The sequence below is a fragment of the Sebastes fasciatus genome, chromosome 2, assembly GCF_043250625.1.
Source record: "Sebastes fasciatus isolate fSebFas1 chromosome 2, fSebFas1.pri, whole genome shotgun sequence".
Taxonomy (NCBI): domain Eukaryota; kingdom Metazoa; phylum Chordata; class Actinopteri; order Perciformes; family Sebastidae; genus Sebastes; species Sebastes fasciatus.
The window spans coordinates 32,813,035-32,837,196 of record NC_133796.1 but is presented as its reverse complement, the minus strand read 5'-3'; the positions used below and the strand labels follow the sequence as shown (position 1 = coordinate 32,837,196).

Sequence of the window (24,162 nt, the reverse complement as noted above, 5' to 3'; positions counted from 1 at the left end):
GCTTCTCATTACTAGTAAGTGCCTGCCTTCGTCCAGGAGGAACAAGAGCCCTCAGAAGCAGAGAGAAAGAGACTGGCAAACGCAGATCATTCAGGATAATTAGCCAACCGCCGCCCTCACTGCAAATACTTCACCAAAAAATGTGAAAATGTGGTTTAACAGAAAAATACTTTACAGTACATACAGGTGAGTATAACACCGTTTACCTCGCACGGCAGCTGGATTCTCATGATGTCACAAGATCACGCAAGAAGTGCGGGATCACATATCGCACGAAAATCCATTTGTCAGGATTCAGGATTCAGGATTCAGTCTGTTTGTGGCCGACAAGCCAGACCAGTGTCCTGTGGGGAGTTACTGGCAGCTACGGGCGTGGCTTAGGTGTGTGCGAGGCGACATGTAGAGGCGACTGTTCGTTCTAAACAACAACGGCGGCTCCTGAAGAGGTTAGCGTAGATGCTGCAATAGTATCAGTCATAGAGCGCTACAGGAGTGAGTCCTAAAACCTGGAAATGAGTTAGCATTTTAGCACTTCCAGTTCCCTCATCTGGAAGACAGTTGGTTTTTTGAATGGTTAACACAAGCTGAATACGATGCTAGAAATACGTCATACCTGTAGCGCTCTATATCAGAACAGAACATTATTTTCTTCATTGAAAAAAGAGCACTGAAGGCTTTTCTCAATGGAAAAGATGTTTTCACTCTTCTCCCGAGCGAGAGAGTTTGATTGACAGATGGTTCATCCAATCAATTACCAAGTATTTTTTTGAAAGTGCCTGCTCTTTTCCAAACCGTTTCCAATGACGACTTCTCAGATAGTTCTGTGTAAAAAAAACATCTGGCAGGTCAGGTTATAACACTGTACTCACGACTCACTTCATTACTTTAATCCTGTGTGTGTGTGTGTGTGTGTGTGTGTGTGTTAACCCTTAGATATCCGTGTGAACTACTGCTATACCAAGTTTGAAAATGGCCGCTGCCTGGCTCCAAAGCCTCAGAACACTTCCAAGGCAGAGTGCTGCTGCACCGGGATGCCGGGTCAAGGCTGGGGAGATCCCTGTGAAATCTGCCCCACCAAGGGACAGGGTGCGTACACTAAACCTCCTATCACATTGTGCACGACACACACACAAGCTCTTGCACAAAATGACATGCATTGTTTAATGGTATTTGTGACTTTTCACATCTCATGGTTCCAGAGGCTTATCCAATTCTCTGTCCCAATGAGGGATATCAGCGGGGGCCAGATGGTCCAAAAGGTACGTGTGTCATCAACACTGAATCGTCACTATCCTACATCTCTGTTATAGTTGTGGCGTGTAATTCATTTGGTGTTTTTTTTAATTGTAGATATTGATGAATGCCTCAATGACCCTTGCATCAATGGCCAGTGCATCAACATCGATGGCTCTTTCCGCTGTGAATGTCCCATGGGATACAGTCTGGACGTCACTAAAGTCAAGTGTGAAGGTCAGTTTACTCACTGTTTTGCCATCTTCCTCTCTTTATCCTAATCTTCCTCCTCTCTCTGTCATACTCTGATTTATTTACTCTGGTAGATGTTCTATAACACTAACGTTTTTTTTTTGTAACTTTCTTGAATACAGACACTAATGAGTGTGATATTGGCAATCCCTGCGGCAACGGCACATGCACTAATGCCATCGGTGGCTTTGAGTGTGCCTGTCATGACGGCTTTGAGCCTGGGCCAATGATGACCTGTGAAGGTACGTGCCTGCACTCTCACTTCCATCATGCAGTCTGTGTAGTCCTGTACTACTACTACTACTGCTACTGTAACCTGTTGCCTTCTGTTCCTTCTCCAGACATCAACGAGTGCTCCCAGAATCCTCTACTGTGTGCCTTCCGCTGTGTTAACGTGGTGGGCTCGTACGAGTGTAAATGTCCCACAGGCTACGTGCTGCGTGAGGACAAGAGGATGTGTAAAGGTACTGCAGCTAAATGACTGACTCATACACTCCACTTTCTCAGTCAGGGTCCATTCACTGGAAAGTTGGTAGAAATTAAACTAAGGGTGCTTTCACACCTGTAGTTCGGTTTATTTGGTCCCGACCAAGAGAGAAAAACGTATACGTTGTTGCATTTTAGTTCTGGTCCGGTTCCTGTTCACACTGAACCAGAGGAGTAAACATGAAGTCATACAGACTGACAGGTAACTCGTTGATTGGACTGTTTTGGTGATTGTCATCCTGCATCATCAGGACCAAATCAAATTCCAGTGAGTGACAGAAGATTATGCAGCACTTTAATGCTTCCGATGTGTATATTTATGTTCTTTGTTTAATAACTGATTATAAGCATTATTAGTATTATTAGACTGCAAATCGGCCGCATGTTATGATGAATAATAGTAGAGACAGGACGGTATAAAAGCCCCTTTGCGCGCTCCCAGACGACTAGTGCGAATGCATAGTCCAAACGTCGGGGAGCACCCGGACACTTCGCACGGATTAATGTGGGCTCGCTGTCACACAACTTTTAATGGAGTTAATGAACTGACAAGAAAACGGAGTCGGATACAAGCACAGCGGTTTTAACCAATTTTAACTTATTGAGTAGGGCGTTGACGTGCTTATATACATGGCCTTAAATACAGATCGCTTCCTGAACAGATTTCACGATCAGCTGATGTATTTATTACTATTTTAACTTTTGAAATCATGCTAAAATTACATATCTGCTCTCATAAAATCCTGTTGTTGGTTTGTTTGCTTTCACACCACAAACAAACTGCACTAGAGTCTAATTGAAAGCGCCTTTTCGGGTGGTCTCGGTTCGGTTGTTTGGACTGCACCAAGGTTCGATTGGCTTTCACACCAGCCCAAACAAACCATACTAACCGGGCAAACGGACCTGAGTTCATTTGAATACCTCATAGAGACATGCTGGCCCCGTCCATAAAGCTACATAACACACTATCTCTGTAAGATCCAAGAGTTCTCTGTCTCGGACGAACTTAAAACACACTCTGGAAACTGTAGCCGGCGGAGTCAGTGTTTACACCTCCGCTCTCTAAGATAGCTCGGGCACCATAGCAACGGTTGTATTTGGAGGGAAGTGCTGAGACAGGAGGAACTTGTCAGTGTCTATAGCGTCACTGTTTACATTAGAGCTCTAAACAGACCACCAACCCTCCCACTACACGCCTGTTAGCACCACAGAGCTCAGTGTTGGATTGGGCGGTTACATTAAACTCTGGAGTGTCTGCGTTACATCACTGCTGCACATGCATGCATACACATCAATCTCTTCATACTTTTTCATCCTCTTACTCTGAGTATATGCTGTTTGTTTTCCAGACCAGAATGAGTGTGAGGATGGTATCGATGACTGTGCCAGCAGAGGCATGACCTGCAAGAACCTGATTGGTACATACATGTGCATCTGTGCCCCCGGATTCACACGGCAGCCCGGCGGAGACGGTTGCATGGGTAAGATTATCATAGTGTCCTACTGTAGGAAATAATGAACCATCATTCTTGTTTATGGCCTCAAATCTTGGCTTCACTTTCCATGAAATAAATCTTGTTTATACTCCCCCACTGTTATGTGACAGTGTACAAGCTAGTTGTGTATTCTGGAATTAATTTTATCGTAGAGGTTGTTAACCCTCCCTATTTCCTGTCCTGGTAATTAGTGGACTTGTGTTACGATGGACTTGGGACATCAGAGACTTTGCAAACTCACAAGAATAAAATGCTGGGGGACAAACTTAATCCTTCCATTTTTTTGCCATGAAAATCAAATGTTAAGCTCTCAATATTTGTTCAAAATATTAGCAATCAGCAGCTTCAGTCAAAAATATCAGGGTTCACTCTTTAAAAACCATATTGGTGAATATTTACTTTGAAAAACTATACACTTTTTTTTTTTTAAATCCTGCCTTTGTAAATAATAAATTGTTAGTTAAACCAGAAGAAACTAACACAATTAAAAGGATTAACTACTTAATATATGTAAGTATTCATAACACAGGACACTTCAGAAAAAAACCTGCCACAAGCTTAAAAATTATACAATAAGTTAGAGATATGAACTTGTGTTTGTAGGTGAGATGCTGGCCTTTATTATAGGCTGTGTCCCTGATTGTGAAATGATTGTGAAATTTGATAAAGGGGCCGTAAGAAATATATGAATAAATATATAAATAATATGTGTATATGTTTGGACTTCCTGGTTGAACTTTCACTTTCGCTTCATTTAACGAAGTTTGACATACAACAGAAAGTCCTGTGTAACAGATATTTCTTTTTTATCTTCACTTTGTCTGTGTGCGTGTATCTCTGTTAGATCTGAATGAGTGTACAGCCAAACCAGGTATCTGTAAGAACGGCCGTTGTGTGAACACAGTGGGAACCTTCCGCTGCACATGTGACCAAGGATTTGTCACCAACCCGACACAGACTGAATGTATCGGTACGTACATTGATATCAATTTATATATCTTGCTCTTGATTTTGTATGTTCTTTTTTCATTGTGCTCTACCTTCACTTATTTGACTTCAGTGTCAGCTTGTCAGATCAGGATCTGTTGTGTCCTCACGACCTCTTTAATTTGACGTACCCCAGTTTGTTCAGAAGGGGATTTTTGTATTGAGTCAGCCTGTAGGACAAGAGGCCGTAAAGTTAAACTCAAAAGAAAACACTTTTATTTAGTGGCATCTTCTTTCTGTATTTCAAACATCTGTGACTGAAATAGGATGTTGGAACGGGATGTAACACTGGGATGGACAGTCCAAAAGTTAGTTGAACAAGTTCCAACCTCTGGGACAGGGACATGGCTTTGATGAACATCAAAAGATATACCTCTATAATAATAATAATGATAACAAATTTAATTTATATATCACATTTTAAAATACCGCAAAATCTCAAGATTCTTCACATAAAGGGCAAAACAATCATAATACGTTAAAACAATTTACCCAAAATAATCATGCGATTGAAAGCGTTTATTATTTCAAGACCCAAGTTAAAAAGTACATAAGATTAGAGGCAGAATATTTAGAGACCCAAGTTTAAAAGGAAAACACAAAACCAGGACCCTAAGGGGAGGCTGAGAGGAACATGGGGGTCTTAAGATTAGATTTAAACATCTATCTATTAATCTTGGGTGCTGGTTACACAAGCGTGGTCCCGGCGACCAGGAGGCCCGATCCCCCCCATGCTTCTGAGCTTTGTTCGTGGCACAGTGAGAAGGTTTGAGCTGCCAGACCGGAGTGTCACTCTCACTCAATACCCCATATTAATTAGCAGGTTGAATATCTTTTGACAATATCAATATTTTAGAGTTCAACACAGCCAAACATTTTTTTCCAGGAAGAAAAATCACAGGAATTTCCTGGAAAATTACAGATTTTATGGCTTTTATATTTGAATAGAAATGTTTAACGTTTTATTGAATCTTGGCTAGCTAGGTGAAAAGGTAATTTTTCATCTCCATGACACTGTCTCGATAAAAACCATGTGTCTGTTACTGTCAAGATAGTGGAGAGGAAATCCTTCCAAAGCCTTCCTCCCTAATCTAAATATATACTTCTGGATAGACGTGATGTGCTGAACTCGGTATGACTATCTTCCTCCTTACAGACAGTAGTGATAGAGCAGTGTGGATTATCTATTTACGTCTGGTTCTCTGAGGCCAGGTCCTGTCTGGGTGGTTTGGTCTGCTTTCCCACCTCTTTTGTTTGTCCGTCTGTCTGTTTGTCTCGCCCTCACTTTCCTCTCTCTGTCTCTCCCACCTTTCCAGATAACCGTGAAGGTTTCTGTTTCACTGAAGTGCTGACCACTCTGTGTCAGATGACTTCTAGTAACAGGAACATGGTGACCAAGTCCGAGTGTTGCTGTGATGGAGGCCGAGGCTGGGGCACCAACTGTGAGCTCTGCCCCGTGCCCGGGACCACTCAGTTCAAGAAGATGTGTCCTCTGGGACCTGGCTTCACCACTGACGGCAGAGGTATCTTAGAGTTTAAATTAAACATCACTGTGAAAAACTGAGAATTAATAGCAGCAGTTATTGAGTGTGAATCTTTGCTCTGGCAATATTTTTGGTGAAAAAATGTTATTTTTTTAACATTGAGGTGGGTTTTCAAAACTACATATTGAATATAAAATTGTTAAAATTACCATACTGGTATTTTTGCATGGTTCAGCCCTAAACCACAAGCCACAAGTACTTTGCATGTTTAGCTGTTAGACCTTTTTCTTCCAACCTGCCAGGCAACCACTGGTTTCTATTCATTTCAGTAACTTGCAGTAGAAAGCTGGATTCATTTTGAAAACCTTTCTTGGTTTTTATGGAGGCTACAGCGTCCAAGATTTAAAACTCGCCTGCAGAAAAGCATTGCATTTATTAGTTATTATATCAGTAGATCAAACCCTGAAGACAACAAGCAAACAGTCATAGAATTTGATCTGTTTTTTAATTAAAAAAAAACCATTTTGGTGCCAGTCTGTGTCTACAGGCAGTGTTCCCTGCTCACAACCATTACCATCATAAGATAGCTTAAAGGGATAGTTTGGGTGTTTTGAAGTGGGATTGTATGAGGCACTTATCCATAGTCAGTGTATTACCTACAGTAGATGACGGAGTTACTGCACGGAACCAAAGCAATGTACTGCTGTGGACGGTGTCGGCAGCAAAACATATTTTAGCCAGAAAGGCCCACCTAAAAAATCAGTATGAGTTTAAGTGTACGCTATTTTCAGAATATTTAACCTTGATGTCAGACAGCCCTTTCTGACGGGGAACTGAAGCGGTTGTATCCATCTAAGCTCTCACCAAAGCCACCAGACTCCATTGAAAAAAACTGTAATTTTTACCTTGCAGGACACGAGGGCTGCTGGTCTACCGCTGCCTCGATCGGTTAGTTTTGTTTGTGCTATTGTGTGACTTTGGTTAGTTCGGATTCACCAGTCACACAATAACATAAACAAACTAACCAATCGAGGCAGCGGTAGACCAGCAACCCCTGTGATCTGCGAGGTAAGAAATAACAGTTTTTTTAATGGAGCCTGGTTGCTTTGGTGAGAGCATAGATAACAGCTTCAGTTCCCCATCATAAATAGACTGTATAGCTGTCTAACAGCAAGATAAAGCAGTGAAAATATTATAAAAATAACGTACACTTAAACTGATATTGATTCTTTTAGTTGAGCCTTTCTTTGAAGTGACTAAAACACATTTTGCTGCCGGCCCCGTCCACAGCAGTACACTTCTTTGCTTCTGTGTTGGTAACTCCTGTCTGTTTCTCCAAACTGGGGCCGTGCCGACCGTCATCTACTGTAGGTAATACACTGACTATGGATAAGTACCTCATACAACCTCACTTCAAAACCCCCGAACTATCCCTTTAACATAAAATAAAGCAGTGACTTGTTCAAGGTGATGGATTATCTCAACAAGTTTCGGGTCTCTGTGAGTTATTGTTCTATGTTTATTGAAATTATTAGAAACCATCCAGATGAATCGTTGACTGAAAAATAGGACATTAATTGTTATGTACACATGAAACCACTGATAGTGGGTGTTAAATTAACAGATGGCTGTTGTTGGCTGATATAATCACGACTTGCAAAGCATTGATTTTTACTTGCCAGTTAAAATCAATACTTTTATACTTGACACAACACTGATGCATAATTAAGTACATAGAACAATATTTCCCTATGGTTGTAATTCACTATAAAAATTATTCTCTGAAAGGAACCAAGATTCAAAGCATACACTGTTATTCCCACTCACACAAGCGACCGGTAATTCAGTTGCAGTTTATCTTGAGCTAACTTTTCTTGTTTTTCCATCCAGATATTGATGAGTGTCGTGTGATGGGCAACTTGTGCAAGAATGGTCAGTGTCTCAACACTTTGGGCTCCTACACTTGCACCTGCAAACCTGGCTTCACTACCGACATCAGCGGCACACAGTGTGTGGGTAAGGCTTAATTTCACCTCCAGCACTTACACTTTATGGACTCTTTTTCCTACCATGCCTACCCCCCGTTCTCATTCCTGCTGTCTAGTAAAGAGCTGAAACTACGTGGGTGGACTGCCCACACACTCCTCTGAAAAATGCAGCCTGAGTCTGTCTGTCTCATCATCTCCCCTTATGGAATTTCTGGCTACAGCATCAAACTCTCTCTCTCTGTTTCACCATCACTCTCTCCCTGTCTTGTCTAGATGTGGATGAGTGCATACAGGCACCAAAGCCTTGTAACTTTATCTGTAAGAACACAGAGGGAGGCTACCTCTGTTCCTGCCCCCGCGGATACATCCTACAGGAAGATGGAAAGAGCTGCAGAGGTGACACACACACACAACAAAAACAAATATATATCAACACACATTTAAAGGGATCGTTTGGGTGCTTTGAAGTGGGGTTGTATGAGGTACTTATCCATAGTGGTGTTATTACCTACAGTAGATGACAGCTTTGGAGAAACAGACAGGAGTACCGGCATGGAAGCTAAGCGGTGTACGTCTGTGGACGGGGCTGGCAGTAAAATCTTATTGTAGACACCTAAAAGAAAGGCTCACCTAAAAACAAAATCAACATCAGTTTAAGTGTACGCTATATTAAGAATATTTTCACTGCTATATCTTGCCGTCAGACAACCTTTTCTGACGGATAACTGAAGCCGTTATATCAATCTATGCTCCATACCAAAGCCACCAGACTCCATTGAAAAAAACTGTAATTATACCTTGCAGAACACGAGGGCTGCTGAGCTACCGCTGCCTCCATCGGTTAGTGTTTTTTTGTGTTATTGTGTGACTTTGGTTAGTTTGGATTCACCAAAGTCACACAATAACACAAATAAACTAACCAATGGAGGCAGCGGTAGACCAGCAGCTCCAGTGTTCTGCGAGGTAAAATTACTGTTTATTTCAAGGGAGTCTGTTTGCTTTGGCGAGAGCATAGAGAAAGACTTTAATAACTGTCGGAAACAGACTGTATAGCTGTCTCGTGGCTAGGTAAACTGGCGAAAATATTCTAAATATAGCGTACACTTAAATTGCTAATGATTTTTTTAGGTGAGCCTTTCTTTTAAGTGGCTAAAATATGTTTTGCTGCCGGCCCCGTCCACAGCAGTACACTGCTTTGCTCTCGTGTCTGTAACTCCTAACTGCTTCTCCAAACAGGGCACATGCTGACAGTCATCTACTGCGGGTAATACACTGACTATGGATAAGTACCTCATACAACCCCACTTCAAAACACCTGAAATATCCCTTTAAGCCCAGTGCTACTCAGATCAGGTGAGTTCAGGGCGCTGCTCTTGTGGTAGCGACCAGCCACAGGTACTTGGCTGTGAGACAAATTTCCTCAGGGGGACAATAAAGTTGAAGTTGAAGTTGTTGCTCGACTTAGTTTCCAGGTGAGAGCCACTGTAGTGCTGAGTGGGTCAGGCCCTCTGCCAGTGTTCTGCTCACTGTCCCAAGACGCTCCATGTGGACTGGTGTGTCCACGTGTTTGCTCATGAATGCTACATCCAGAGCCTGCGACACAGTGCATCTGGCAGTGTCTCTGTTTATCAGGCATGTTTGTGAGTCTAAACAAATGTGCTTGTGCTGTTCAGTTTTTCAGGCCCTCTTTCATCCTTATTTACCATAGCTTTAGCTTCCCCCTCTACAGTCCCCCTCCGTGTTTCCGGTGTCTGGATCATTTTCAGTTCATTCGTAGGTCAGTGACTGTAGAAGGACTGGAATTCGACTTACAGAAAAGAGCAGCGCCCATACAGTAGCAGTGATCCGGCACAGCTCCAAACATAAACATAAACTACTAAGCAGTTTTAACTTTTCTGTTAAATTTATAGATGGTTTTAATGTTCTCCTCTTTTTCAGATCTGGATGAGTGTTCGACCAAACAGCACAACTGTCAGTTCTTATGTGTTAACACCATCGGTGGGTTCACCTGCAAATGTCCTCCTGGCTTCACCCAGCATCATTCGGCCTGCATTGGTAAATAAACACATGCGGCACATAATAGATATACAACACATCCACATGTTTTGTAATTATAAATGCTCTTTATTGCAACTTTCTGTGTATTCCAAAAAGCATAGTGTCACAACATTTCAGCCTCCACTCCCATATCGTGTCAAACACACAGACACAATATGTTCTTTCACAGTGTAATTTCTTACAGTATCTTCCAGCCAAGCTCATAAAAGACCCCTGAACCACCCTCTAGTCCAACCTTTACCAACTCTCGTCCAGAGTTAATGGACTCCGACTGATATCACACTGATGTTATTAGGCTGGACTGGTTTGGAGTCATGGCAGCTTAGCAATGCTTTGTTATGGAACTTTGCAGTGGATCGCCATGACGACCACAAGCTTTTTTTTTCCAGACCATAAAACAGCTCCCATGACCTCACATCAAATCAGGGACAGGGAACCCTCAGTTTTGACTATAGGAATAACCCAAATGACATAGATGAGGTGTGGACGTGTTATTAATTTAGAAGTAAGGGGAAACATAGGTGTGATAGAAAACACTTCAAATCATACCCCAGTAACTACTGCTGAGGCCTGTACTACGGAGCGAGTTCAACATACCCAGGGTATGTTCTCGTTATCTGGCTTAACCAACCCTAACAAACGAGATCTCGCTAAACTGTACTACGAAGCTGGTTATCAACTCGGTAAATCAACCCAGGGTTTCTCAGTCTGGATATGAGCGCATTCACATGAACGGGGAGGTGTTTACAGCATCTGACCAATCACAGACATGGACAAGTCTACTGATTTGCATACAGGCAGGCAGAGCGGCACATTTAACAAAGGAAGAAACTATATTAGACAAATACGAAGAAGTTAAACACTTAATCCAGGCTGAAAGTAACACAGTTGAAGCTACCAAATGCAGGAAGGACAGCTGGTAAAAGAAAAAAACGGAACACTCAAAAGTCACTAGTAAAAAAAATATATATATAAAAATATAATTCAAGGCGGTAAACATCCTGAAGATAAATCCAGCTGTCCTTTCTGCATCTGTCAGTTTAAACTGTGTTGTTTTTAGCCTGGATTATAACTTTAACTTCTTCATATGTGTGTGATATTATCACACATTGTGATATTATCACACATTATGATCACTACACTCAGCTCTGATTGGTCAGTAGGAGGTGATTTCATAAGAGTTGATCTCTTATCTGGAACATAACCTGCTCTGGAGCAGGTTAGCCGTTCAGCATAAGTTACCATGGTGATCTACCCCGGTAAGAAGTGAACCAGCTTCGTAGGACGGAAAACCCAGATTTAACCCTAAAGTTACCTCGCTAACCGCAAATCCTGCTTCAGGTGTGCTTTAGTGTTGGACACCGAACCCAAACTCCTTCATCTGCACAAACATTGTTATTGATCTGAAATACCGTATGTCATTCCTTTCAATACTGTTCCTTCAAGCTGCTGCTGTAAAGAAGTATGCATCCTTATCTAGTATATTAATGTTTTACGTATCACCTTTGTCAGTCTCACTTACTGACAATGATGCTTCCTTTAAAGCAACACTAAAATCAATATGCTTTTAAGCACTGACTGGTCAGCAAACAAAGATCTAAAGCTGGGAACACATGAGAAGACTGTGAAAAGGCCCAGGATCACACATTAAAAACAACTGACATTTAGAGATTACAGCCTTCCCCGCTTTTGATCTTAGTTGCCAAATAGCTTAAACTAGTTATTCCCAATAATAGTGGCAGGAGATTTTATTAGGCTCGTCAAATAAATTTGCAAAATTTCTTGCCGTCGTCTTTTATTTAACATTTATATCTGCAGTACACCTTTGAGCCACATGAGGGAGCCTGAATGTTCGTATTGTTCTGATAATTGTAGCCCACTTATAACATTGAATCTAATATGAAAGGCTAGCGTACGTTCTGCTTGATTTACTGATGAGAGGAAATGAACATAATAAGATGGTCTGTTAACTCATTTACTCGTTCATTTACGCACAAATTTGCTTTTCTCACGATTTATAGATAAGGCCTATTTTGGGTCGCGATGGTTTGTCACAGAGTGGACTTTGTTTTTAGATTGTTTCGTCAAACTATTATTCCCAAGGTCAAGAATGAACTTTCACACTCAAAGGTTTGCGATGACCTCGTCTAGTCTGAGATCAAATCAGTAGGTGAGAGGTTGTAAACCCCTGCAGACTGTGAGATCATTTGTACCAACAGTCCATGGTGGACCTGCCCAATTTTTTTGGAACTACATCAAATCTCCATTTTAAAATTACTCTGCACATCCAAATCAGGGTCATAATCAGCTTTTATATCATGTTTCCCATTTTACCCTCATCTGAACTTTCCCTCCTCTCTGTGTAGACAACAATGAATGTTCATCAGACCCTAATCTGTGCGGCTCCAACGGTGCCTGCCAGAACACTCCAGGGAGCTTCAGCTGCGACTGCCAGCGGGGATTCTCATTAGATCCCAATGGACAAGCCTGTGAAGGTCTGAACACAGCAATACACCAACCTCAGTATCAGCTGACTCATTACAGAAAATAGGCTCTTACTGTAGTTTGTTGTTTGTCCCTGACAGATATGGATGAGTGCGATGGTAACCACAGGTGTCAGCATGGCTGTCAGAACCTGGTGGGTGGATACAGGTGCAGCTGTCCACAAGGCTACCTGCAGCACTACCAGTGGAACCAGTGTGTGGGTGAGTATAATACCGCCGTTCTTTTTATCAGCAAATATAAAAATTCTTTCCTTTTGGGGCGTCCTGACGACTTGGTTGCCAAAGTATGTACCATGCAGCCTTGATGTTCTGGACTAGAGCCCGGCCTGGAGCCTTTTTTAAAACAAGTTATCCATCCTTCAGCTGTTAAAATATAAATATGTTGAGAAAATGTTTTTCCTTTTCCTGTGGAAGTTCCACCCTTCCCTTTCTGTGGTAAGGTCATGAGAAAAGGAAATGCTATGTTAAAACCAAATGCTCAATATCCTACTTACATCCCTAAAAAAGATCATTTATTATTAGGGCTGTCAAAGTTAACGCAATAATAACGCGTTTGGGGCAAGTCATAGTCAAGTCAGCCCACTGATACACTGACATTGTTATGATTTGAGCATATTTTTTATGCTAAATGCAATACCTGTGAGGGTTTCTGGACAATATTTATCATTGTTTTGTGTTGTTAATTGATTTCCAATAATAAATATATACATACGTTTGCATAAAGCAGCATAGTTGCCCACTCCCACGTTGATAAGAGTATTAAATAGTTGACAAATCTCCCTTTAAGGTACATTTTGAACTGATAAAAAATGCGTGATTAATTTGCGATTAATCTCGATTAATCATGGACAATCATACAATTAAAAATAATACATCCACAGAGCCTTTAGAAATGGCTTTTCCTGAAAAAATTATTCTGATTGTGAATTAATCATTTTAAAAATTCTGGCGGGTCCAAAATTAATGTTTTGTTTATCTCTGTGGAAGATATCTGACGTTTGGTTCCCACTTCTAACAAGACTTGTGAGCCAATAGTATAACAATGCTGATATCACGTGGTATCTCTGTGTTGTCAGTTAGTGTGGAAAAAGCGGATAAATGGCTGAGATTGACGTTAAGTGCTTGGCAACTACCTGTTGTGAAGTAAATGCAATAGAACGGGGGAGGAAGAATGCGACATCTGGTGGCTGAATATTATCAATGTTATCAATAGCACCTTTAATTAATAAAAAGAGGGGTCAAGAGAAACTCTGAGAGGCTTATGGAAATATCCCCCTCTAAAGGAACAAAGAGATCTATTGAAGTATGGAGTGTGTGTGTGTGTGTGTGTGTGTGTGTGTGTGTGTGTGTGTGTGTGTGTGTGTGTGTGTGTGTGTGTGTGTGTGTGTGTGTGTGTGTGTGCGCCTTGGTGTACACTCCAAAATAAAGAGCTTTTGTTAGTTAAACCTCTATTTTTAGTTTGAATCTCTCCACATATTTGCAAAGTTCATGGCCGACTTTCCCAGCATTGTTTGTCCTTTAACTGGAACGACCTCTTGTTTGTTTACTTCCCGTCAACTTCCTGTGACCCAGATGAGAACGAGTGTCAGAACAGCCAGATCTGCGGGGGAGCGTCGTGCCACAACACCCTGGGGAGCTTCCGCTGCCTCTGCCCCACCGGCTTCAACTACGAGCAGACGGGCGGAGGCTGCTCAGACGTCAATGAGTGCTCCATCACCCAGAACCCCTGCAAGTTCGGCTGCTCCAACACAGACGGGGGCTACCTCTGTGGATGTCCACCGGGATACTTCCGCGCAGGACAAGGGTATGTGAGTGAATGACTGTGTGTGAAACGCGGTCTGCAGGTGTTTCCAGTTGACTGATGGCTCTGTCTTTGTTTCAGGCACTGTGTCACAGGTCTGGGCTTCACTGGTGGCGATTCCAGTGCTGGACAGGGAGGTGAGGAGGATGATAATTCTCTGTCTCCTGAGGCCTGCTATGAATGTAAGATCAACGGCTATCCCAAGAAGGGACGCCAACGTCGCAGCACCAACTCAACACAGGAGGGACCTCTGGAAGACATGCAGGTAATCTGTCTGTATCAGTAGGCAACCGCTGGGTCTGATAAGTGAAGCCAATCCTTAAACTGTCATTCTTTCTAATAACCAGCAGGGGGCGACTCCTCTGGTAGCAAAAAGAAGTCTGATTGTATAGAAGTCTATGAGAAAATGAGCCTACTTCTCACTTGATTTATTACCTCAGTAAACATTGTAAACATGAGTTTATGGTCTCAATCACTAGTTTCAAGTCTTCTTCAATACAGCATGATGTTCATTTAGTAAATTATGGTCCCATTTAGAGGAGAGGGTATGCTTTAGGGCGTGGCTACCTTGTGATTAACAGGTTGCTACCACGGCGTTGTCAGGTGTGGGAGTTGTCCATGTTTTCATCTTACAACTTTAACTTTTCAGTGTGTTGTAACTTTTTGATCGCCTAAAAATGTCTTGGTCAGCGTTGGTTATACTTAGCTCCACCCTCTTGTGTCACTTGCACTTACTGGTTGCAAAAAAATAACGACGGCCAAAAACCAAGATGGTGACGGCCAAAATGCCAAACTCAAGGCTTCAAAGCGTCAGTCCACAAACCAATGGGTGACATCACGGTGACTACATCCACTATATACAGTCTATGGTCTGTATGCAGGACTGTAGCTAACACTGAGGACACCAAGGTCATGGGGAACTTAAGGGTTTTACCCACCTGAGAGGACTTAACATTCAACAATTAAAAAAACTTGTTTTATAAACTGATTCCACTAATTTCTGACTCAATATGAATAGATTTTCCTACTTTTAGACCAACAAAATAATGAACAGGTTTCTGTTTTCGGGTTGTCTTTGTGTCCGTCCATCCCATTCTCGTGGACGCGATATCTCAGGAACGCCTGAAGGGAGTTTTTATTCCAGTTTGGCACAAACATCCACCTGGACTGAAGGATGAGCTGATTAGATTTTGGCAGTCAAAGGTCAAAGGTCACTGTGACCTCACGTCCTTTCTATTCTCGTGAAACGATATCTCAGGAATGCCTGGAGAGAATTTCTTCAAATTTGGCACAAATGTCCACTTGGTCTCATGGATGAACTGAATAAATTTGGTGGTCAAAGGTCACTGTGACCTCGCAAAAAAAATATTTGGCAAATTTTACACAAACGTCTAACAGGATAAAATTATGAAGTGATGACATTTTGGATTAACATGGATGTAAACTGCAACTTGAATGGTTGGCAGAGGCATATAACTGCAAGGAGCAGCAGCTGTGGCTCAGGTGGTAAAGCATGTTGTCCACTAATCGGAAGGTGAACTATTCGATCCCAGTTTGATCGCTTCTCCAGATCGCTTCTCCAGTTTGCATGTCGAAGTGTCCTTGGTCAAGATACTGAGCCTCAAATTGCTCCCGAAGGCTGTGCCATCGGTGTGTGAATGAGTGTTTAGATTAGATCCTGTTCGGCAAGTTGGCACCTTGCAATGCAGCCTCTGCCATCAATGGGTGTGTGAATGGGTGTAAAGCGCTTTGAGTGGTCGGAAGACTAGAAAAGCGCTATATAAATGCAAGTCCAGATGGATAGTTACACCTTGTCCCTTTCCCTTTCATGATTAATGACAGAAAGCATACTGCACTGTAGGAAACGTGTCTTATATCCACTAAATTCAGTTGGACCACATTGTCTTTCTGCAGCTGACTGAGGAGATGGTCAGCCTGGCCAGTGTGGACATCGAGGACACCCTGCAGTTCCACCTGAACATCAGCGACCTGAGCAGCCGCGACCACATCCTGGAGTTCACCCCAGCCTTATCCACCCTCAGCGACCACGTGCGATACAGCATCGACTACGGAAACGAAGAAGGCTACTTCAAGATCAACCAGAGAGACGGCGTCAGCTACCTGCACCTGAGCAAGAAGAAGGCCCTACCCCCGGGGGCGTACTCCCTTCAGATCAGCAGCGTGGCCCTCTACAGGAAGAAGGAGCTGGTTGAGCTGGAGGACCGACACGATAAAGACTACCTCACAGGACAGCTGGGAGACGTACTGAAGATGAGGGTGCAGATCATCCTCCATTAACCATCACAAGACTGAGACAGGCAGATGTTGCCGGCAGGCTGCTAATCCAGCGTCAGGCTCACACTTCCCAAAAAGGCCAAACATCTCTGACTCTGGATCAGCAGTGAGGGGCAACTTCTACTTGCTCCGACAGGGAGAAGGGCTCGCCACCAAAGAGACAAGAAGGGGGTTGGGGGGGGGTGGGGGGTGGGGGGAGACTGCATCATTTGATTGCCAAAGATGATTCTACATATCATAGATACAATCTCTGTGGAAAACGCCAGCTGAATGAGGCAGTATGAAAGATTTCAGTCAAATGAAGAACATATTGCCCCGACACACAACCTCAGCTGCACTATTGAGAGTGTGAATGGTTTTTAATCGTAGGGTTTCATGTTGTATGATGATATGTGGAATCAGGTGCCACTTTGAAGGGCATGAGGACTGCAGGAAGCTCTAAAGGCTGAGTTTTTTTAGGACTCAGCTTAGGTGGAAGAAAAGGGTGAGTCCCAATAGTCTGCAATAAATTCATTTCCTCCCCTCAGGTAAACAACTGACCAAACCTGGATACATGAAAGCAAACACATTTCTCCTTCCCCAGATATTAATTTAATGGAGTGAAGAAGAAGATTATGAGAATGTTTAGGAGAGGAAAGGAACCCACTATGGACTATTGAGATGTAGCCATGTCTGAGCTTGAATGACTCTAACTGCATATTTAAACTATGCTTTTCCATCTTTCCTACTGACTAGAGTAATTCATATTTACTGGTGCTAGCAACACAACACACATAGACTTCTGAATGCACTGTACTACTATTCAAAACTCAGTAGTCAACAAGATACAATCCCATTGGTCATTCTGAAGATTTCATGTCTTTTGCAACAGTAACAGCTAGCTTCATAGCCTGTCCGCTCTCCTCTATACTACATGTAAATTGTGTTTATACTGTAATAATCGATGCCACTTTTAATCTATGAAGCATTTGTAAACTAGAGGAAGCCCCTGGAATAGAGGGGTTTGTAATGGTGCTTATAATGACCAACTACTTCCTTTTGTAAACTGTGTATACATACACACACCTGCACACACACACAGACACACATTGATGATGCCAAACCTGGGCCTTCATGATTATGCACTGAGGTCTTCGTGGCCACACATTCTCTCACAAATACAATCAGTGCTGCATTGCCACGGACCAGCCTGACACCAGTCTGTGTTCTCTGTTCACATCAGTGAGGGTTTAGTTGTAAATTCACAATAAAAACATATTTTTGGTGTATATGTATTCACTGCTGTGCTTTCCCCTTTTATCCAGGTTACTTTAGGGTTATTACAGTGAACTGCTGTAAAACTGAAGCTAAAACAAAAATTAAGCAGTGAAAAATATTGTCAGTAAACTGAAACTAAATAAAGATTATATCCTTAAAGAAAAATTAAAACTAAATTGAAACAATGTTGCCTGGGTAAAAGCTAATAAAAATGAATGTAAATTTGTTGTTTGTTTTTTAGCTCTAATATATCACTACTGAAAAACTCCACTTTCGGGACATTGAACCACAGAAACTGAAAGGACTCGACCTTCCAGGAGATGGCGCCATGCCGCTATTGCTTCACAAAAGAAGCACAAAGATTAAACATTACATTTTATGGCTATTCCTACACAGTTCTCCAACCATGTATTTTGTATGTATATTTAGCTACATACTTCTGAGACATACCTGGCCCCAACAAAAAGAAACGAAAACTAAATATATAAACACTAAACCTTTCTGAAAAACTGAAACTTAACTAAAATGATATAAAAAAAAGTCAAAACTAAAATAAACATTCAAAATTATAACCTTGGGTTACTTTAATTAGTACTTATTAATAACTTTAATTAGGGCTGTCAATTAAAATATGTAATCACGACTAATCGCAGATTTTTAATCAGTTCAAAATGTACCTTAAAGGGAGATTTGTCAAGTATTTAACTCTTATCAACATGGGAGTGGACAAATATGCTGCTTTATGCAAATGTATGTATATATTTAATATTGGAAATAGATTAACAACACAAAACAATGACAAATATTGTCCAGAAACCCTCACAGGTACTGCATTTAGTATAAAAATATGCTCAAATCATAACATGACAAACTGCAGCCCAACAGGCAACAACAGCTGTCAGTGTGTCAGTGTGCTGACTTGACTATGACTTGCCCCCAAACTGCATGTGATTATCATAAAGTGTCATGTCTGTAAAGGGGAGACTCGTGGGTACCCATAGAACCCATTTTCATTCACATATCTTGAGGTCAGAGGTCAAGGGACCCCTTTGAAAATGGCCATGCCAGTTTTTCCTTGCCAAAATTTAGCACAAGTTTGAAGCGTCATTTAACCTCCTTCGTGACAAGCTAGTATGACATGGTTGGTACCAATGGATTATTTTATCCTTTTATAGTTTATATATTATACCCAGGGTTTCTGTCTGGCTGTGAGCGCGTTCACATGAACGGGCAGGTGTTTGCAGCATCTGACCTATCACTAACATGGACAAGTCTACTGATTTGCAGACAGACAGCACATTTTACAAAGAGTAAACTATATTAGACAAATATGAAGAAATTAAACACATAATCCAGATTAAAAGTAACACAGTTGAAGCTGCCAAATGCAGGAAGGACAGCTGGCAAAAGAAAAAACTCCCGATGTGTGAATGTGTAAATGAACAGATTTATTAATTTAATGGAACACTCAAAAGTAAGATATTCTCGTCTAGATATAAATAGCATTTGAAGTATAACGGATGACTGGATTATACCTAACCATGCCCAGTACTATCAATGCGGCGTGTATGACTATTTGAACCTTCTTTCAGCTGCGTCCCCCCCTCTCAGGCGGTGTGAAACGGACTCAAGAGGAAGTTAAAAAACAAGTATGAAAATATAATTCAAAGCGGTAAACACCCACAGCATACAGTCAGCTGTCCTTCCTGTATTTGTCAGTTTAAACTGTGTTGTTTTTAGCCTGGATTATGACTTAAACTTCATATGTGTGTAATATTATCATACAATCAGCGCACTGAGCTCTGATTGGTCAGTAGGCGGTGCTTTTATACGAGTTGATCTCTTATCTGGAACATAACCCGCTCCGGAGCAGGTTAGCTGTTCAGCATCAGTTACCATGGTGATCTACCCCGGTAAGAAGTGATCCACCTTCGTAGGACGGAAAACCCTGAAGGGTTAACCCTGAAGTTACCTTGCTAACGCCAAATCCTGCTTCGTATTACAGGCCTCAGTTCTAGAGTTGAGCTCAACATGTTTAGGTTTGGTACTCACTAGGCTGAGATGCAACTCTTGTCCTGCACCGCCCCCATGTGGTGATCTGGAAGACTTATTTTTTACTTTGTGGAGGTTCAGACAAGAAGTTCATCAGACAGAACTCAAAACTGTGACAGTCCCAGTAAAGACACCAGACTCCAAAGTAAAAAAAAAAAGATAACTTTATTAGCATGTAATCCATATATATATTCAACAACATGTACTTTGACAATTATATTTCTGGAGCTTTCAGTTGGTTCCAGTTGATCCAAAACCTCCGGCACCACGCTCCGTCTCGTCAAGTGTCTGAAAGAACAGTCATGCATTTTTTTATTTTACGATTGAAATGAATCTCATTACTTATTATAAAATAAAACCTACTGCAGTAAAGCCACACATCCAATGGAACAAGTGATGTTTGCACAAGAATTTTAAGCTTTTAGGTACAATAGCCAAAACTTGAATGTTCAGTTTTTGTAGCAACTGTTTTAGAGGTGTTGACTCGACTTGAGGATGTAGTTTGTGATTCTAGTAAATTGTACTGCGTTATGCAGGAGGTATTTCTGTCATTTAGCCTATCCTCTTTTATATAAATGGGTTGGGCAAAACAATGGAACACACCTCTCAGCATAACACAATAAAATTCAACAACATCACACACTGCAGAAGTTGAAATAAACACATCTCTAAAACTGAACACTATAACCTCCAGGATGTTAGGATTTACTGCTGTTCTATTAAACTGCATTAGTTTTAGCTAGGTTGGTGTACCTAATAAACCGAATGCATGTGTGCATTTATAGTGTTTGAGTTTCTCAACTTGCAGTTTACCTTTTGTTCCACCAGATCTGGGTAGCAGATCCTCTCACACACCAGCTGAGCAATTCTGTCGCCCTTTTTCACTGCAAAGAGGAACAGATGAAGATGAGACAATAATTAGTAAATTGCATATCTGTACCATAGACTTTTTATAAAGATCTTCATATCTTTAGTCTTTATATACAGTCTATAATCTGCACAAGTAATTACTACTCACTAATTTATCAGAATCAGAAATACTTTATTGGTCCCCGGTAGGAAATTGGGGCGTTACAGTTGCTCTTATATAAACATAAAGAAAATAAAGGAGTATGTAACATGTAATATATGTACATAATGTTACAATATATGTAGAGAAATAAAAGTAAATAATAAGAAATGAGAATATATGTACAAATATTTGCATTAAGACATGCAATATATAAACAGTGCAAATAAGTAAATACAATATGCTGGGGAGTGCGATTTACTAAGTGATAAATATGAATGCAATAATAGTAGAACTAAGAATATTTAAGGTAAGGTCATTAGAGGTAAGAAGAAACATTACATATAAAAAAATCAAAAAAAGAAATCTGATAAAATGTTCATATTACTTTTAGACGGTTTTTTTCTCCTAAATGGAGAGAATGATTTACACAGTAGGCAGTTTCAGTATTTAGTTTTAGTATCAGAGATACAAATGACCTAATTAATTTTGCTATATGTACATAGCAGATGTTTTGTGATATTTGCCAGCAAACTGTTGAATCTGATAACAACCCACAGGATCAGATTTAAACTCAAAATGTTCTGTTTACTGTACATAACGCTTCCTCACCGTTGGTAAAGTAAATACCACTAAACTAGGGGGAAATCTTTCACTCCAGTCTTAGATCACCATGCTCAAAAAGAAGCATGAACAGTATGGCTAATAATAATATCTATGGGTGAAGTATTGCTGGTACCTGTGATTTATATATAAAAAAAAAAAAAAAAAAAAAAAGGTGATAGAATTCACTGATGCCACAACTCACCATCAAATGTGTCCTTGCTGAAGTTGAAGAGCACAACTCCCACATTTCCTCTGTAGTCTTCATCTACAACTCCAGCTGAGGAGAACATACAGAGAGGCATTAGAGACATTACAATGACATACAGTAAAACATGACCTGCTCACATAGATTGTCATCATAAAAGGAAGTCAAATATGCAAAAAACTCACCCCCAACATCAATGAAGTGTTTTGCTGCCAGTCCAGACCTCGGTGCTGAGAAGGACAAAATGACAAAAGACATAATCCTGGCTTGAAATTCCTCACATGCACTTGCAATATGCAAAACATCAGCAGCAGGAAAAGCAGGTAATGCAAGAGTTGCATCAGTAAACACTCACCCACTCTCCCATAGCAGCCGTGTGGCACTGCTATCTGGATGTCTGTCTTCACAATGGCTTTATCCATGGGACCAATGGTGTAATCATATGCACTGTTGACAGTCAGAGAATTAAGGTTAGCTGGTTTGTGGCAGTATATTCACATCACAGACGCTTTTATACAGGGAGGACAAGCTAAATGTTGAAACTACTGTTAACAGAATATGTGGTCACAGCTCACATTCAGATAGATAGATAGATAATACAAGGAGATGAAGAAAACTGTTAAAAGTGAATATAATGCAGGGTAACAGCTGTGATACACGACTATTAAAAAAGTGAATATAGTGCAGAAGAGACTGTTAAAAGTGAGTATAGTGCATTATTATCTGTCCTGCAGCCCGCCCTCCCTAGAGAGGTGTTGTACAGTTTGATGTCTCATGGGACAAAGGAGGTTAATAGTGAACCCAAACAATCATTTTAACTCAAAGTATAACCGACCTGTAGAGATCATATCCCGCTGCTTTAGCGGATCCTCTGGTAGGAGTCGTGGCATGTTCAGAAAGCTTTGCAAACCTGAGGACAGGTCTCTCTTCTTTTGCAGCTGGTGTCTCAGTCCTCGCCCTCTTTGATGGAGAAATGGCATTTGCAACTTCTAGGACGGGCATGTTGACAGAGTTTGTTCAGTTAAAACCGACAGTAAACTAAATGATCTAACTATTGACTAACCAGCAGACAGAGCTACAGGCGGACTACTGTGAGCTTAACAAACACCCTGAGTCTTCTGCTGCAGTCTATTGGCGGGACTAGTATTTGAATGCATTTCCCGCGTTGCAAGTTGCGCCAAAGTATTAGCTCCTCCCCATCAACACGTAACGTTAAACAGATACTGCATTATATATACACACCACAATAAGTAGCGACAGGAACTACAGTATCTCACATAAGCTGCTACAGAGCTGGCATTACATGCATGGGGAGAAACACATCTTAATAAACAAATCAACAAGGAAGTAAGTATGCTCTTTAACTATGGAGACCCTTTCGTAACCACGTTCTCGTCGCTCAGTGTAGTTCTCGCGAGAGTTTAGCCACTAATATAAACAACTGTAATATGCGTTACTAAAAGCACAATATGTATAATATTAAGCCTCACGTTACTTACGCATTGCACCCATTAATGCAGACGTCGTGTTGGTGTTCAGGACACGGTAGGTATAAAGCACAGCATCCTATAAACCGGTTTTTAGCTACATAATGCTAGACGAGCTAGCAGAGCTAACGTCAACAAGCATCTGGCATGTTGCTAATGCTAATGCTAACGCTACCATGCTAGTGTCTGTGCTTGCCTTTGCTCAGAGTAAACATCTGAGTATGAACTTCTCTTCCTAACACACGTGGAGCAGCATCAACCACCGCGGAGCAGTGTAGACGAAGATCCCTTAGCTTTAGCAACGCTCTCTTCATAGTGTCTGCTAACGTCGTCTGTGAGCTAACAGCTTCCTGCTCCTCCTGCTGTCATCATGCAGCTCCTCCTCCTGCAGCTCCTCCGTCACTCCCTGGTGTCATGCCTACATGCCCATTCAATCTGAGGTGCATTCATTCACATGAGGTGAACCGCGTTGTTGAAACTCAACACGATAAAAATAATCTTTTATTTTTCCTATTGGATTAAATGGGGATTTCAGTACTTCGTTCAAAAAGACATGCCAACGATAATCAAACATCCTTGCTGCAGTAACAGGATTACAACGCAAGAGTTCACACGTGTCTGCCCATTCTAAATCTTCTATTGTTTGTGTTCTACCCTGTTGTTTTAAAATACTATGTAGTAGATTTGTCCATCGCATATCTGCAGATGAAAATGAGCAAAACCAAGTTGGGATACCTATTTGTCGAACACATGCCACTAAATCACGTTGTGCTCCCTGCCAAAACGCTGGAGTACCACGGATAGGTCGAAGGACATCAAACTGTAATACTTTTTTCAACGAGTCTTCATCTTTTAGGAGATCTTCAAATACTTTTTTTGAGGCAACACCTCCCTTTCCCTTCCGTAAAGCTATGGACACACTTGATATTACTTGTTGAATTTCTGACATGTACTGAGCATAA

At 41.3% G+C, this 24,162-nt stretch overlaps 2 protein-coding genes across 3 annotated transcripts in view; one reads left to right on the top strand and one right to left on the bottom strand.

The window, feature by feature from the left end:
- fbn1 (fibrillin 1) overlaps window positions 1-17,858 on the top strand; it is an 85,387-nt gene extending 67,529 nt beyond the window's left edge. Inside the window, exons 52-67 of the mRNA XM_074620428.1 lie at window positions 934-1,086; window positions 1,200-1,259; window positions 1,351-1,470; window positions 1,608-1,727; window positions 1,827-1,949; window positions 3,321-3,452; window positions 4,312-4,437; window positions 5,771-5,977; window positions 7,829-7,954; window positions 8,200-8,322; window positions 9,865-9,981; window positions 12,351-12,479; window positions 12,570-12,689; window positions 14,061-14,292; window positions 14,371-14,554; window positions 16,204-17,858. Coding sequence (XP_074476529.1) covers window positions 934-1,086; window positions 1,200-1,259; window positions 1,351-1,470; window positions 1,608-1,727; window positions 1,827-1,949; window positions 3,321-3,452; window positions 4,312-4,437; window positions 5,771-5,977; window positions 7,829-7,954; window positions 8,200-8,322; window positions 9,865-9,981; window positions 12,351-12,479; window positions 12,570-12,689; window positions 14,061-14,292; window positions 14,371-14,554; window positions 16,204-16,587 — 2,456 coding nt within the window. The 3' untranslated portion in view covers window positions 16,588-17,858. The remainder of the gene's footprint in view (window positions 1-933; window positions 1,087-1,199; window positions 1,260-1,350; window positions 1,471-1,607; window positions 1,728-1,826; window positions 1,950-3,320; window positions 3,453-4,311; window positions 4,438-5,770; window positions 5,978-7,828; window positions 7,955-8,199; window positions 8,323-9,864; window positions 9,982-12,350; window positions 12,480-12,569; window positions 12,690-14,060; window positions 14,293-14,370; window positions 14,555-16,203) is intronic.
- Window positions 17,859-20,044: 2,186 nt separating this feature from the next.
- dut (deoxyuridine triphosphatase) lies at window positions 20,045-23,579 on the bottom strand. Of its 2 annotated transcripts, none has more exons than XM_074620443.1 (7): window positions 23,397-23,579; window positions 22,549-22,702; window positions 22,069-22,160; window positions 21,899-21,943; window positions 21,711-21,785; window positions 20,707-20,777; window positions 20,045-20,181 (listed from the first exon to the last, which is right to left on the bottom strand). In XM_074620443.1, the coding sequence occupies exons 1-7, from the start codon at window positions 23,512-23,514 to the stop codon at window positions 20,125-20,127; spliced, it is 612 nt and encodes a 203-aa protein (XP_074476544.1). In that variant the 5' UTR covers window positions 23,515-23,579; the 3' UTR covers window positions 20,045-20,124. The 2 variants fall into 2 exon arrangements, with proteins under 2 accessions (XP_074476544.1, XP_074476535.1); XM_074620434.1 differs by having other exon boundaries at window positions 23,213-23,536.
- Between the last annotated feature and the right edge of the window lie 583 nt (window positions 23,580-24,162).